Below are 14,239 nucleotides of genomic sequence, written 5' to 3'. Positions count from 1 at the left end.
ACCTGCTGACGTTAGCACAAAGACTCTCCTCTGTAAAAGACAAGATTCACATGAAGAAAGATTTTAGGGACCAAACCAATTTTAAGACAAATACATGTTTCTTTGAAAAGACAAATACTAGGCACCCTGGAGAGGGACTTACCATCCACCACGGTCTCTGCGCACTGGAGGAGAGAAAAACATAACTCAGCTGAATCATTGAAATAACAAGGTACTTGGAAATACATGAAGTCAATGTGAGGGCATGTTTTGCAGTGTGATTTTGCTTTAGAGGCTACTTACCACGCCCACTGGAGGTGGTGGTGGTGTACAGCCTGTATGAGGAGACAAAAAGGGCAAAGCTTAGAGGAGAGCAGGCCACAGTCATACCAAGAAGGAATCACATACTCTACACATAAGCATCACATCACCAGTTGTGCATCTCGTACCTGGAGGCAACCTCTGTTCCAGGTAGTCTCTGCTTGACTGGAGGTCTGCTGAGACACCCGGTGGGAGCGTTTTCAAAGATTTGTCAAAAGCCCCGATTCTAAGTCAAAGGAAATGTCATATGCATCAGCTCGAGATTGCAAATTTTGTCATTTGCCTAATTTAAACTTTACACTGGTGGTAGGACCTCTGCTGAAATTGAAAAAAAAAGAGGTATGAGTGTCTCACATGGCTTTGAGAGAGTCGCAGCTGATGTTCATGGGGATGACGTTCAGACTCGCAGGACGGATGCTGACCAGCAGAACAGCCAGATTGACTTGGAACCACAAGGTGAAGTCGCTGGGTTGGAAGGTGGGGAATCTGGGAGCCAGGGCTGTCAGTGTCAGGTTGAGCATGGTGTCTCTCACAGCAGTGTTTGTAATGTAGGTGATGTTTTGCTAAAAGGCAAAAAGACAAATGAGTTAGGCATGAGGCCAGACACAGACCTATATTGGTTGCCACTGTCGATCCAGGTGCGTTTTGGGCAGTGGTCAAGTTTGACCTTTATTGCTACACCCTCACCTGTATTGTGAAAATGACAAAAGTCTGGAAGAAGTCGTCGAGTTGCTCAACTTCTGGAGATGCTGTTACGCTGACAAAGACTTCCTTCAAGACAGTCACATTCTCCAGAGCACCGGTGCTGGGATCCAGAACCAGCTCAGCTTTCTGCTCTGGTGAAAGCAAATCCAAAGTTGCCAGCTGTGGAAGCAAAATAATTATTGGTGAAAAAAAGTCCATGCAAGTGCCCGCAGCTAAATCTTGAAATGGCAAAAAGCACTTTCTTTAATGGTGCGGCGTGCGCTGTGGACAGGAAAGTTGGAGAGTACAAATAAGGTGTTTCTTACTCCTGTAATGTTCAGCTCCTTCAAAGCAGAGTAGTCTACTTCTTTGGCGAAAGGACCCAGGTTGACCTCTAGCCATTGGGCATCATTCCGGATGTCAAGTCTGCAGGCTACAAAATAAACCAAACCTTGGTCAAAGCCTGAGGTAAGTGCTACCATTTCTGGAATTTTGAGCAACACTAAGAAAATGGCAAGCTCTAACAAGGCTCTGGAAACCTTTCGTCAAAACCCAGGTTAAGTACGATAGTGTGGTCAAATACCTATCTCGCTGAACGTGGCGGAAAATTGCTTGAGATGTTGGACGAGGACGTTGGCGATTCCTTTTCTTCTGCTCAGCGGCATCTTTTCGAAGACGATGCCCATTCCTCTCACACTACGAGAGAAGAATTGTTCACATATCAAAAGTTAGGAAGCTTGCTAGCCCACATCAGGCATTTCTACTGCCGTGGCAACTGGCATCATTCAGGTCTGGTGATCATCAGAGAGAATGCACCGTGCTTACATGACTTGGTAGTTGGTGCAGTTTGCCTGTGCAGTTGTTTGAGTGAGCATCACTGTAGTGAAACTGGGGAGAATAGGAATGAGTTTCACTTGGAACCAGGAGATCCAGGCTGATACATCAAAGTGCAAGAAATTGACACTGATGACTTGGAAGGTGCTGTTCATGACAAAGTCTCTCACGGGAGGGGCAATATCTGGAATCTGTGGAAACAGGACATACAGTACATCAGCGCTCATATCCCTTATGAAGCGCACCAGTGTGGTGTGCTGGAAATCTTTGTCGTCTTAACTTGATGGTGTGAATTACCTCAGGAGCCGCGCTCAGCGTCGTCAGAAACGCGTCAACATTTTCGAGAGCATCTCCCACCAACAGGACTTGAAAGATGGCCGTGATTTTGGTGGTGTCATTCAGTGCTCCGGACGTCAGAGTCAGCTGCGCTGCCTGGGATGGTGTCAGCAGTTCCAGAGACTCAAACTGCAATGGGCAACGCAAAAGCAGTTAGAGGCCTGCTGGGCCGGGAAGCTAACAGGATATTTTGTGTGCACAATCAGGAAAAAGTACAAGCCACTTACGCTGGAGAAGTTGACATTGAGTTTTTGTAGATCTTCCAGAGGCGCATAAACCGAAAATTGGCCAAAGTTAGTCTGAAGCCAGTCTTTGCTGCCCATGGTGCCAGTAATGCAGCCAGGATCTGAAACAAATGCAGCAAAGAAAGACTATAGCCACGCAGGTTCTCTGACTGTTGAGAGACATTACCATGTCAAGTATGAACCTTTTGTCAAAGCCTAGAAGTCTTTTCCCAAGCACAAACCTGATGAGTCTCCTCTTGATAGGAACGGATACAGGAAGCTAGTGAAGATGGCTTTCTTTTGCTCCTCATTCATGGCTGTTGACCGGTTGCTGAGAGCTGCCACCCTGAATGGAGAAAGACAGAAGAATACATAAGATCACCTTGCTCGTGAGGAACATTGAAGCGGCGTTAAGTATTGAGTGTCTGTAGAGTGTCTGTACGTACACAGCCTGGAAGGTCTCACAACTGAAACTCTGGTTGGTTAGGCATGTCAGGAACATTGGGGTCACAGATGGTAAAAATGGCCCCAGTCTGATGTTAAACCACTGGCTGATGAATGCTTTGTCTTTCAACTGCGCTTCAGTTAAGTCGTTGAGTTTGACTTCTCGTATCACTTCGAGGACCGTGGGCACGGACAGAGTGAGGTTTTGGACCTGTAAAGAGGGGGGGGGGGGAACATTGTTCATGTCCACGTCCGCTTATGATGCTGAAGAGTTGGGTAAGACTGGAGAACCACACCTACCTTGCCAGAATATTGGACAAGGGCTTCATCAAGGATGCCGGCCACTTTGACAAAGAAGGCCTTCCAGGTTTCTTTGGGATAACTGTTGCTGTTGGGAAGCTTGCACTCCAGCAGTGTGGCCAAGCCGTCCGCAGATAGAGATTCCAGCTTAAGGAAGACAAGAAAAGTGTGATTAATGACAACGGGCCCAAGCCTAACTTTAGCTGTTGGATGCCAAAACACCAAATGATGCCTGCAAGCACTTCCGAAAGCATTTGCCGGCAAGGTCCGTGTACGCCTACCGAGGAGCATGCGAGGTCTCCCATGCTGAAATTGCAAAGCGTCCCAGTGGAGTTCACAGAGGCCAGGAGATCCTGCTCTGAGATGCTGTGTGTCACAATGGAAAACACGTTACTGACATGTCTGACACAGACTACTTCAAAACTTGACTATGCCTCTAATGGTTCACTCACCTGCTGACGTTAGCACAAAGACTCTCCTCTGTAAAAGACAAGATTCACATGAAGAAAGATTTTAGGGACCAAACCAATTTTAAGACAAATACATGTTTCTTTGAAAAGACAAATACTAGGCACCCTGGAGAGGGACTTACCATCCACCACGGTCTCTGCGCACTGGAGGAGAGAAAAACATAACTCAGCTGAATCATTGAAATAACAAGGTACTTGGAAATACATGAAGTCAATGTGAGGGCATGTTTTGCAGTGTGATTTTGCTTTAGAGGCTACTTACCACGCCCACTGGAGGTGGTGGTGGTGTACAGCCTGTATGAGGAGACAAAAAGGGCAAAGCTTAGAGGAGAGCAGGCCACAGTCATACCAAGAAGGAATCACATACTCTACACATAAGCATCACATCACCAGTTGTGCATCTCGTACCTGGAGGCAACCTCTGTTCCAGGTAGTCTCTGCTTGACTGGAGGTCTGCTGAGACACCCGGTGGGAGCGTTTTCAAAGATTTGTCAAAAGCCCCGATTCTAAGTCAAAGGAAATGTCATATGCATCAGCTCGAGATTGCAAATTTTGTCATTTGCCTAATTTAAACTTTACACTGGTGGTAGGACCTCTGCTGAAATTGAAAAAAAAAAGAGGTATGAGTGTCTCACATGGCTTTGAGAGAGTCGCAGCTGATGTTCATGGGGATGACGTTCAGACTCGCAGGACGGATGCTGACCAGCAGAACAGCCAGATTGACTTGGAACCACAAGGTGAAGTCGCTGGGTTGGAAGGTGGGGAATCTGGGAGCCAGGGCTGTCAGTGTCAGGTTGAGCATGGTGTCTCTCACAGCAGTGTTTGTAATGTAGGTGATGTTTTGCTAAAAGGCAAAAAGACAAATGAGTTAGGCATGAGGCCAGACACAGACCTATATTGGTTGCCACTGTCGATCCAGGTGCGTTTTGGGCAGTGGTCAAGTTTGACCTTTATTGCTACACCCTCACCTGTATTGTGAAAATGACAAAAGTCTGGAAGAAGTCGTCGAGTTGCTCAACTTCTGGAGATGCTGTTACGCTGACAAAGACTTCCTTCAAGACAGTCACATTCTCCAGAGCACCGGTGCTGGGATCCAGAACCAGCTCAGCTTTCTGCTCTGGTGAAAGCAAATCCAAAGTTGCCAGCTGTGGAAGCAAAATAATTATTGGTGAAAAAAAGTCCATGCAAGTGCCCGCAGCTAAATCTTGAAATGGCAAAAAGCACTTTCTTTAATGGTGCGGCGTGCGCTGTGGACAGGAAAGTTGGAGAGTACAAATAAGGTGTTTCTTACTCCTGTAATGTTCAGCTCCTTCAAAGCAGAGTAGTCTACTTCTTTGGCGAAAGGACCCAGGTTGACCTCTAGCCATTGGGCATCATTCCGGATGTCAAGTCTGCAGGCTACAAAATAAACCAAACCTTGGTCAAAGCCTGAGGTAAGTGCTACCATTTCTGGAATTTTGAGCAACACTAAGAAAATGGCAAGCTCTAACAAGGCTCTGGAAACCTTTCGTCAAAACCCAGGTTAAGTACGATAGTGTGGTCAAATACCTATCTCGCTGAACGTGGCGGAAAATTGCTTGAGATGTTGGACGAGGACGTTGGCGATTCCTTTTCTTCTGCTCAGCGGCATCTTTTCGAAGACGATGCCCATTCCTCTCACACTACGAGAGAAGAATTGTTCACATATCAAAAGTTAGGAAGCTTGCTAGCCCACATCAGGCATTTCTACTGCCGTGGCAACTGGCATCATTCAGGTCTGGTGATCATCAGAGAGAATGCACCGTGCTTACATGACTTGGTAGTTGGTGCAGTTTGCCTGTGCAGTTGTTTGAGTGAGCATCACTGTAGTGAAACTGGGGAGAATAGGAATGAGTTTCACTTGGAACCAGGAGATCCAGGCTGATACATCAAAGTGCAAGAAATTGACACTGATGACTTGGAAGGTGCTGTTCATGACAAAGTCTCTCACGGGAGGGGCAATATCTGGAATCTGTGGAAACAGGACATACAGTACATCAGCGCTCATATCCCTTATGAAGCGCACCAGTGTGGTGTGCTGGAAATCTTTGTCGTCTTAACTTGATGGTGTGAATTACCTCAGGAGCCGCGCTCAGCGTCGTCAGAAACGCGTCAACATTTTCGAGAGCATCTCCCACCAACAGGACTTGAAAGATGGCCGTGATTTTGGTGGTGTCATTCAGTGCTCCGGACGTCAGAGTCAGCTGCGCTGCCTGGGATGGTGTCAGCAGTTCCAGAGACTCAAACTGCAATGGGCAACGCAAAAGCAGTTAGAGGCCTGCTGGGCCGGGAAGCTAACAGGATATTTTGTGTGCACAATCAGGAAAAAGTACAAGCCACTTACGCTGGAGAAGTTGACATTGAGTTTTTGTAGATCTTCCAGAGGCGCATAAACCGAAAATTGGCCAAAGTTAGTCTGAAGCCAGTCTTTGCTGCCCATGGTGCCAGTAATGCAGCCAGGATCTGAAACAAATGCAGCAAAGAAAGACTATAGCCACGCAGGTTCTCTGACTGTTGAGAGACATTACCATGTCAAGTATGAACCTTTTGTCAAAGCCTAGAAGTCTTTTCCCAAGCACAAACCTGATGAGTCTCCTCTTGATAGGAACGGATACAGGAAGCTAGTGAAGATGGCTTTCTTTTGCTCCTCATTCATGGCTGTTGACCGGTTGCTGAGAGCTGCCACCCTGAATGGAGAAAGACAGAAGAATACATAAGATCACCTTGCTCGTGAGGAACATTGAAGCGGCGTTAAGTATTGAGTGTCTGTAGAGTGTCTGTACGTACACAGCCTGGAAGGTCTCACAACTGAAACTCTGGTTGGTTAGGCATGTCAGGAACATTGGGGTCACAGATGGTAAAAATGGCCCCAGTCTGATGTTAAACCACTGGCTGATGAATGCTTTGTCTTTCAACTGCGCTTCAGTTAAGTCGTTGAGTTTGACTTCTCGTATCACTTCGAGGACCGTGGGCACGGACAGAGTGAGGTTTTGGACCTGTAAAGAGGGGGGGGGGGGAACATTGTTCATGTCCACGTCCGCTTATGATGCTGAAGAGTTGGGTAAGACTGGAGAACCACACCTACCTTGCCAGAATATTGGACAAGGGCTTCATCAAGGATGCCGGCCACTTTGACAAAGAAGGCCTTCCAGGTTTCTTTGGGATAACTGTTGCTGTTGGGAAGCTTGCACTCCAGCAGTGTGGCCAAGCCGTCCGCAGATAGAGATTCCAGCTTAAGGAAGACAAGAAAAGTGTGATTAATGACAACGGGCCCAAGCCTAACTTTAGCTGTTGGATGCCAAAACACCAAATGATGCCTGCAAGCACTTCCGAAAGCATTTGCCGGCAAGGTCCGTGTACGCCTACCGAGGAGCATGCGAGGTCTCCCATGCTGAAATTGCAAAGCGTCCCAGTGGAGTTCACAGAGGCCAGGAGATCCTGCTCTGAGATGCTGTGTGTCACAATGGAAAACACGTTACTGACATGTCTGACACAGACTACTTCAAAACTTGACTATGCCTCTAATGGTTCACTCACCTGCTGACGTTAGCACAAAGACTCTCCTCTGTAAAAGACAAGATTCACATGAAGATTTTAGGGACCAAACCAATTTTAAGACAAATACATGTTTCTTTGAAAAGACAAATACTAGGCACCCTGGAGAGGGACTTACCATCCACCACGGTCTCTGCGCACTGGAGGAGAGAAAAACATAACTCAGCTGAATCATTGAAATAACAAGGTACTTGGAAATACATTAAGTCAATGTGAGGGCATGTTTTGCAGTGTGATTTTGCTTTAGAGGCTACTTACCACGCCCACTGGAGGTGGTGGTGGTGTACAGCCTGTATGAGGAGACAAAAAGGGCAAAGCTTAGAGGAGAGCAGGCCACAGTCATACCAAGAAGGAATCACATACTCTACACATAAGCATCACATCACCAGTTGTGCATCTCGTACCTGGAGGCAACCTCTGTTCCAGGTAGTCTCTGCTTGACTGGAGGTCTGCTGAGACACCCGGTGGGAGCGTTTTCAAAGATTTGTCAAAAGCCCCGATTCTAAGTCAAAGGAAATGTCATATGCATCAGCTCGAGATTGCAAATTTTGTCATTTGCCTAATTTAAACTTTACACTGGTGGTAGGACCTCTGCTGAAATTGAAAAAAAAAAGAGGTATGAGTGTCTCACATGGCTTTGAGAGAGTCGCAGCTGATGTTCATGGGGATGACGTTCAGACTCGCAGGACGGATGCTGACCAGCAGAACAGCCAGATTGACTTGGAACCACAAGGTGAAGTCGCTGGGTTGGAAGGTGGGGAATCTGGGAGCCAGGGCTGTCAGTGTCAGGTTGAGCATGGTGTCTCTCACAGCAGTGTTTGTAATGTAGGTGATGTTTTGCTAAAAGGCAAAAAGACAAATGAGTTAGGCATGAGGCCAGACACAGACCTATATTGGTTGCCACTGTCGATCCAGGTGCGTTTTGGGCAGTGGTCAAGTTTGACCTTTATTGCTACACCCTCACCTGTATTGTGAAAATGACAAAAGTCTGGAAGAAGTCGTCGAGTTGCTCAACTTCTGGAGATGCTGTTACGCTGACAAAGACTTCCTTCAAGACAGTCACATTCTCCAGAGCACCGGTGCTGGGATCCAGAACCAGCTCAGCTTTCTGCTCTGGTGAAAGCAAATCCAAAGTTGCCAGCTGTGGAAGCAAAATAATTATTGGTGAAAAAAAGTCCATGCAAGTGCCCGCAGCTAAATCTTGAAATGGCAAAAAGCACTTTCTTTAATGGTGCGGCGTGCGCTGTGGACAGGAAAGTTGGAGAGTACAAATAAGGTGTTTCTTACTCCTGTAATGTTCAGCTCCTTCAAAGCAGAGTAGTCTACTTCTTTGGCGAAAGGACCCAGGTTGACCTCTAGCCATTGGGCATCATTCCGGATGTCAAGTCTGCAGGCTACAAAATAAACCAAACCTTGGTCAAAGCCTGAGGTAAGTGCTACCATTTCTGGAATTTTGAGCAACACTAAGAAAATGGCAAGCTCTAACAAGGCTCTGGAAACCTTTCGTCAAAACCCAGGTTAAGTACGATAGTGTGGTCAAATACCTATCTCGCTGAACGTGGCGGAAAATTGCTTGAGATGTTGGACGAGGACGTTGGCGATTCCTTTTCTTCTGCTCAGCGGCATCTTTTCGAAGACGATGCCCATTCCTCTCACACTACGAGAGAAGAATTGTTCACATATCAAAAGTTAGGAAGCTTGCTAGCCCACATCAGGCATTTCTACTGCCGTGGCAACTGGCATCATTCAGGTCTGGTGATCATCAGAGAGAATGCACCGTGCTTACATGACTTGGTAGTTGGTGCAGTTTGCCTGTGCAGTTGTTTGAGTGAGCATCACTGTAGTGAAACTGGGGAGAATAGGAATGAGTTTCACTTGGAACCAGGAGATCCAGGCTGATACATCAAAGTGCAAGAAATTGACACTGATGACTTGGAAGGTGCTGTTCATGACAAAGTCTCTCACGGGAGGGGCAATATCTGGAATCTGTGGAAACAGGACATACAGTACATCAGCGCTCATATCCCTTATGAAGCGCACCAGTGTGGTGTGCTGGAAATCTTTGTCGTCTTAACTTGATGGTGTGAATTACCTCAGGAGCCGCGCTCAGCGTCGTCAGAAACGCGTCAACATTTTCGAGAGCATCTCCCACCAACAGGACTTGAAAGATGGCCGTGATTTTGGTGGTGTCATTCAGTGCTCCGGACGTCAGAGTCAGCTGCGCTGCCTGGGATGGTGTCAGCAGTTCCAGAGACTCAAACTGCAATGGGCAACGCAAAAGCAGTTAGAGGCCTGCTGGGCCGGGAAGCTAACAGGATATTTTGTGTGCACAATCAGGAAAAAGTACAAGCCACTTACGCTGGAGAAGTTGACATTGAGTTTTTGTAGATCTTCCAGAGGCGCATAAACCGAAAATTGGCCAAAGTTAGTCTGAAGCCAGTCTTTGCTGCCCATGGTGCCAGTAATGCAGCCAGGATCTGAAACAAATGCAGCAAAGAAAGACTATAGCCACGCAGGTTCTCTGACTGTTGAGAGACATTACCATGTCAAGTATGAACCTTTTGTCAAAGCCTAGAAGTCTTTTCCCAAGCACAAACCTGATGAGTCTCCTCTTGATAGGAACGGATACAGGAAGCTAGTGAAGATGGCTTTCTTTTGCTCCTCATTCATGGCTGTTGACCGGTTGCTGAGAGCTGCCACCCTGAATGGAGAAAGACAGAAGAATACATAAGATCACCTTGCTCGTGAGGAACATTGAAGCGGCGTTAAGTATTGAGTGTCTGTAGAGTGTCTGTACGTACACAGCCTGGAAGGTCTCACAACTGAAACTCTGGTTGGTTAGGCATGTCAGGAACATTGGGGTCACAGATGGTAAAAATGGCCCCAGTCTGATGTTAAACCACTGGCTGATGAATGCTTTGTCTTTCAACTGCGCTTCAGTTAAGTCGTTGAGTTTGACTTCTCGTATCACTTCGAGGACCGTGGGCACGGACAGAGTGAGGTTTTGGACCTGTAAAGAGGGGGGGGGGGGAACATTGTTCATGTCCACGTCCGCTTATGATGCTGAAGAGTTGGGTAAGACTGGAGAACCACACCTACCTTGCCAGAATATTGGACAAGGGCTTCATCAAGGATGCCGGCCACTTTGACAAAGAAGGCCTTCCAGGTTTCTTTGGGATAACTGTTGCTGTTGGGAAGCTTGCACTCCAGCAGTGTGGCCAAGCCGTCCGCAGATAGAGATTCCAGCTTAAGGAAGACAAGAAAAGTGTGATTAATGACAACGGGCCCAAGCCTAACTTTAGCTGTTGGATGCCAAAACACCAAATGATGCCTGCAAGCACTTCCGAAAGCATTTGCCGGCAAGGTCCGTGTACGCCTACCGAGGAGCATGCGAGGTCTCCCATGCTGAAATTGCAAAGCGTCCCAGTGGAGTTCACAGAGGCCAGGAGATCCTGCTCTGAGATGCTGTGTGTCACAATGGAAAACACGTTACTGACATGTCTGACACAGACTACTTCAAAACTTGACTATGCCTCTAATGGTTCACTCACCTGCTGACGTTAGCACAAAGACTCTCCTCTGTAAAAGACAAGATTCACATGAAGATTTTAGGGACCAAACCAATTTTAAGACAAATACATGTTTCTTTGAAAAGACAAATACTAGGCACCCTGGAGAGGGACTTACCATCCACCACGGTCTCTGCGCACTGGAGGAGAGAAAAACATAACTCAGCTGAATCATTGAAATAACAAGGTACTTGGAAATACATTAAGTCAATGTGAGGGCATGTTTTGCAGTGTGATTTTGCTTTAGAGGCTACTTACCACGCCCACTGGAGGTGGTGGTGGTGTACAGCCTGTATGAGGAGACAAAAAGGGCAAAGCTTAGAGGAGAGCAGGCCACAGTCATACCAAGAAGGAATCACATACTCTACACATAAGCATCACATCACCAGTTGTGCATCTCGTACCTGGAGGCAACCTCTGTTCCAGGTAGTCTCTGCTTGACTGGAGGTCTGCTGAGACACCCGGTGGGAGCGTTTTCAAAGATTTGTCAAAAGCCCCGATTCTAAGTCAAAGGAAATGTCATATGCATCAGCTCGAGATTGCAAATTTTGTCATTTGCCTAATTTAAACTTTACACTGGTGGTAGGACCTCTGCTGAAATTGAAAAAAAAAAGAGGTATGAGTGTCTCACATGGCTTTGAGAGAGTCGCAGCTGATGTTCATGGGGATGACGTTCAGACTCGCAGGACGGATGCTGACCAGCAGAACAGCCAGATTGACTTGGAACCACAAGGTGAAGTCGCTGGGTTGGAAGGTGGGGAATCTGGGAGCCAGGGCTGTCAGTGTCAGGTTGAGCATGGTGTCTCTCACAGCAGTGTTTGTAATGTAGGTGATGTTTTGCTAAAAGGCAAAAAGACAAATGAGTTAGGCATGAGGCCAGACACAGACCTATATTGGTTGCCACTGTCGATCCAGGTGCGTTTTGGGCAGTGGTCAAGTTTGACCTTTATTGCTACACCCTCACCTGTATTGTGAAAATGACAAAAGTCTGGAAGAAGTCGTCGAGTTGCTCAACTTCTGGAGATGCTGTTACGCTGACAAAGACTTCCTTCAAGACAGTCACATTCTCCAGAGCACCGGTGCTGGGATCCAGAACCAGCTCAGCTTTCTGCTCTGGTGAAAGCAAATCCAAAGTTGCCAGCTGTGGAAGCAAAATAATTATTGGTGAAAAAAAGTCCATGCAAGTGCCCGCAGCTAAATCTTGAAATGGCAAAAAGCACTTTCTTTAATGGTGCGGCGTGCGCTGTGGACAGGAAAGTTGGAGAGTACAAATAAGGTGTTTCTTACTCCTGTAATGTTCAGCTCCTTCAAAGCAGAGTAGTCTACTTCTTTGGCGAAAGGACCCAGGTTGACCTCTAGCCATTGGGCATCATTCCGGATGTCAAGTCTGCAGGCTACAAAATAAACCAAACCTTGGTCAAAGCCTGAGGTAAGTGCTACCATTTCTGGAATTTTGAGCAACACTAAGAAAATGGCAAGCTCTAACAAGGCTCTGGAAACCTTTCGTCAAAACCCAGGTTAAGTACGATAGTGTGGTCAAATACCTATCTCGCTGAACGTGGCGGAAAATTGCTTGAGATGTTGGACGAGGACGTTGGCGATTCCTTTTCTTCTGCTCAGCGGCATCTTTTCGAAGACGATGCCCATTCCTCTCACACTACGAGAGAAGAATTGTTCACATATCAAAAGTTAGGAAGCTTGCTAGCCCACATCAGGCATTTCTACTGCCGTGGCAACTGGCATCATTCAGGTCTGGTGATCATCAGAGAGAATGCACCGTGCTTACATGACTTGGTAGTTGGTGCAGTTTGCCTGTGCAGTTGTTTGAGTGAGCATCACTGTAGTGAAACTGGGGAGAATAGGAATGAGTTTCACTTGGAACCAGGAGATCCAGGCTGATACATCAAAGTGCAAGAAATTGACACTGATGACTTGGAAGGTGCTGTTCATGACAAAGTCTCTCACGGGAGGGGCAATATCTGGAATCTGTGGAAACAGGACATACAGTACATCAGCGCTCATATCCCTTATGAAGCGCACCAGTGTGGTGTGCTGGAAATCTTTGTCGTCTTAACTTGATGGTGTGAATTACCTCAGGAGCCGCGCTCAGCGTCGTCAGAAACGCGTCAACATTTTCGAGAGCATCTCCCACCAACAGGACTTGAAAGATGGCCGTGATTTTGGTGGTGTCATTCAGTGCTCCGGACGTCAGAGTCAGCTGCGCTGCCTGGGATGGTGTCAGCAGTTCCAGAGACTCAAACTGCAATGGGCAACGCAAAAGCAGTTAGAGGCCTGCTGGGCCGGGAAGCTAACAGGATATTTTGTGTGCACAATCAGGAAAAAGTACAAGCCACTTACGCTGGAGAAGTTGACATTGAGTTTTTGTAGATCTTCCAGAGGCGCATAAACCGAAAATTGGCCAAAGTTAGTCTGAAGCCAGTCTTTGCTGCCCATGGTGCCAGTAATGCAGCCAGGATCTGAAACAAATGCAGCAAAGAAAGACTATAGCCACGCAGGTTCTCTGACTGTTGAGAGACATTACCATGTCAAGTATGAACCTTTTGTCAAAGCCTAGAAGTCTTTTCCCAAGCACAAACCTGATGAGTCTCCTCTTGATAGGAACGGATACAGGAAGCTAGTGAAGATGGCTTTCTTTTGCTCCTCATTCATGGCTGTTGACCGGTTGCTGAGAGCTGCCACCCTGAATGGAGAAAGACAGAAGAATACATAAGATCACCTTGCTCGTGAGGAACATTGAAGCGGCGTTAAGTATTGAGTGTCTGTAGAGTGTCTGTACGTACACAGCCTGGAAGGTCTCACAACTGAAACTCTGGTTGGTTAGGCATGTCAGGAACATTGGGGTCACAGATGGTAAAAATGGCCCCAGTCTGATGTTAAACCACTGGCTGATGAATGCTTTGTCTTTCAACTGCGCTTCAGTTAAGTCGTTGAGTTTGACTTCTCGTATCACTTCGAGGACCGTGGGCACGGACAGAGTGAGGTTTTGGACCTGTAAAGAGGGGGGGGGGGGAACATTGTTCATGTCCACGTCCGCTTATGATGCTGAAGAGTTGGGTAAGACTGGAGAACCACACCTACCTTGCCAGAATATTGGACAAGGGCTTCATCAAGGATGCCGGCCACTTTGACAAAGAAGGCCTTCCAGGTTTCTTTGGGATAACTGTTGCTGTTGGGAAGCTTGCACTCCAGCAGTGTGGCCAAGCCGTCCGCAGATAGAGATTCCAGCTTAAGGAAGACAAGAAAAGTGTGATTAATGACAACGGGCCCAAGCCTAACTTTAGCTGTTGGATGCCAAAACACCAAATGATGCCTGCAAGCACTTCCGAAAGCATTTGCCGGCAAGGTCCGTGTACGCCTACCGAGGAGCATGCGAGGTCTCCCATGCTGAAATTGCAAAGCGTCCCAGTGGAGTTCACAGAGGCCAGGAGATCCTGCTCTGAGATGCTGTGTGTCACAATGGAAAACACGTTACTGACATGTCTGA

The 14,239-nt window shown here is 47.1% G+C and overlaps 4 protein-coding genes across 4 annotated transcripts in view; all 4 read right to left on the bottom strand.

The window, feature by feature from the left end:
• LOC121685615 overlaps positions 1 to 3,510 on the bottom strand; it is a 7,177-nt gene extending 3,667 nt beyond the window's left edge. Inside the window, exons 1-15 of the mRNA XM_042066222.1 lie at positions 3,404 to 3,510; positions 3,123 to 3,269; positions 2,825 to 3,033; positions 2,621 to 2,724; positions 2,382 to 2,500; positions 2,116 to 2,283; positions 1,810 to 2,009; positions 1,568 to 1,680; positions 1,311 to 1,417; positions 988 to 1,164; positions 655 to 863; positions 429 to 526; positions 283 to 314; positions 143 to 164; positions 3 to 30 (exon numbers count right to left, since the gene is read on the bottom strand). Of these exons, the coding sequence (XP_041922156.1) occupies positions 3 to 30; positions 143 to 164; positions 283 to 314; positions 429 to 526; positions 655 to 863; positions 988 to 1,164; positions 1,311 to 1,417; positions 1,568 to 1,680; positions 1,810 to 2,009; positions 2,116 to 2,283; positions 2,382 to 2,500; positions 2,621 to 2,724; positions 2,825 to 3,033; positions 3,123 to 3,269; positions 3,404 to 3,427 (1,757 nt within the window). The 5' untranslated portion in view covers positions 3,428 to 3,510. The remainder of the gene's footprint in view (positions 1 to 2; positions 31 to 142; positions 165 to 282; positions 315 to 428; positions 527 to 654; positions 864 to 987; positions 1,165 to 1,310; positions 1,418 to 1,567; positions 1,681 to 1,809; positions 2,010 to 2,115; positions 2,284 to 2,381; positions 2,501 to 2,620; positions 2,725 to 2,824; positions 3,034 to 3,122; positions 3,270 to 3,403) is intronic.
• A 60-nt stretch (positions 3,511 to 3,570) lies between these two features.
• LOC121685614 lies at positions 3,571 to 7,083 on the bottom strand. Its single transcript, XM_042066221.1, has 15 exons — positions 6,977 to 7,083; positions 6,696 to 6,842; positions 6,398 to 6,606; positions 6,194 to 6,297; positions 5,955 to 6,073; positions 5,689 to 5,856; positions 5,383 to 5,582; positions 5,141 to 5,253; positions 4,884 to 4,990; positions 4,561 to 4,737; positions 4,228 to 4,436; positions 4,001 to 4,098; positions 3,855 to 3,886; positions 3,715 to 3,736; positions 3,571 to 3,602 (listed from the first exon to the last, which is right to left on the bottom strand). Exons 1-15 carry the CDS (start codon positions 6,998 to 7,000, stop codon positions 3,571 to 3,573), a joined length of 1,761 nt encoding a protein of 586 aa, XP_041922155.1. The 5' UTR covers positions 7,001 to 7,083.
• Positions 7,084 to 7,143: 60 nt separating this feature from the next.
• On the bottom strand, positions 7,144 to 10,652 carry LOC121685613. The gene is made up of 15 exons (XM_042066220.1): positions 10,546 to 10,652; positions 10,265 to 10,411; positions 9,967 to 10,175; positions 9,763 to 9,866; positions 9,524 to 9,642; positions 9,258 to 9,425; positions 8,952 to 9,151; positions 8,710 to 8,822; positions 8,453 to 8,559; positions 8,130 to 8,306; positions 7,797 to 8,005; positions 7,570 to 7,667; positions 7,424 to 7,455; positions 7,284 to 7,305; positions 7,144 to 7,175 (listed from the first exon to the last, which is right to left on the bottom strand). The coding sequence occupies exons 1-15, from the start codon at positions 10,567 to 10,569 to the stop codon at positions 7,144 to 7,146; spliced, it is 1,761 nt and encodes a 586-aa protein (XP_041922154.1). The 5' UTR covers positions 10,570 to 10,652.
• Positions 10,653 to 10,712: 60 nt separating this feature from the next.
• On the bottom strand, positions 10,713 to 14,221 carry LOC121685611. Its single transcript, XM_042066217.1, has 15 exons — positions 14,115 to 14,221; positions 13,834 to 13,980; positions 13,536 to 13,744; positions 13,332 to 13,435; positions 13,093 to 13,211; positions 12,827 to 12,994; positions 12,521 to 12,720; positions 12,279 to 12,391; positions 12,022 to 12,128; positions 11,699 to 11,875; positions 11,366 to 11,574; positions 11,139 to 11,236; positions 10,993 to 11,024; positions 10,853 to 10,874; positions 10,713 to 10,744 (listed from the first exon to the last, which is right to left on the bottom strand). The coding sequence occupies exons 1-15, from the start codon at positions 14,136 to 14,138 to the stop codon at positions 10,713 to 10,715; spliced, it is 1,761 nt and encodes a 586-aa protein (XP_041922151.1). The 5' UTR covers positions 14,139 to 14,221.
• Between the last annotated feature and the right edge of the window lie 18 nt (positions 14,222 to 14,239).

The sequence above is a fragment of the Alosa sapidissima genome, chromosome 16 (assembly GCF_018492685.1).
Source record: "Alosa sapidissima isolate fAloSap1 chromosome 16, fAloSap1.pri, whole genome shotgun sequence".
Lineage (NCBI taxonomy): Eukaryota > Metazoa > Chordata > Actinopteri > Clupeiformes > Clupeidae > Alosa > Alosa sapidissima.
The sequence above is the reverse complement of the archived record's forward strand: the minus strand, read 5'-3'. Positions and strand labels throughout refer to the sequence as shown.

Coding starts and splice junctions, on each gene's coding strand:
- LOC121685614 (XM_042066221.1), bottom strand. CDS start 7,000: ATGGGAGACCTCGCATGCTCCTCG. Junction 6,074..6,193: donor ATCAAGAGGAGACTCATCAG/GTTTGTGCTTGG, acceptor CATTTGTTTCAG/ATCCTGGCTGCATTACTGGC. Junction 4,991..5,140: donor CGCCACGTTCAGCGAGATAG/GTATTTGACCAC, acceptor TTTATTTTGTAG/CCTGCAGACTTGACATCCGG.
- LOC121685613 (XM_042066220.1), bottom strand. CDS start 10,569: ATGGGAGACCTCGCATGCTCCTCG. Junction 8,823..8,951: donor TGCACCAACTACCAAGTCAT/GTAAGCACGGTG, acceptor CTTCTCTCGTAG/TGTGAGAGGAATGGGCATCG. Junction 7,456..7,569: donor GGAACAGAGGTTGCCTCCAG/GTACGAGATGCA, acceptor CTCCTCATACAG/GCTGTACACCACCACCACCT.
- LOC121685611 (XM_042066217.1), bottom strand. CDS start 14,138: ATGGGAGACCTCGCATGCTCCTCG. Junction 13,745..13,833: donor TTGTCCAATATTCTGGCAAG/GTAGGTGTGGTT, acceptor CCCTCTTTACAG/GTCCAAAACCTCACTCTGTC. Junction 11,025..11,138: donor GGAACAGAGGTTGCCTCCAG/GTACGAGATGCA, acceptor CTCCTCATACAG/GCTGTACACCACCACCACCT.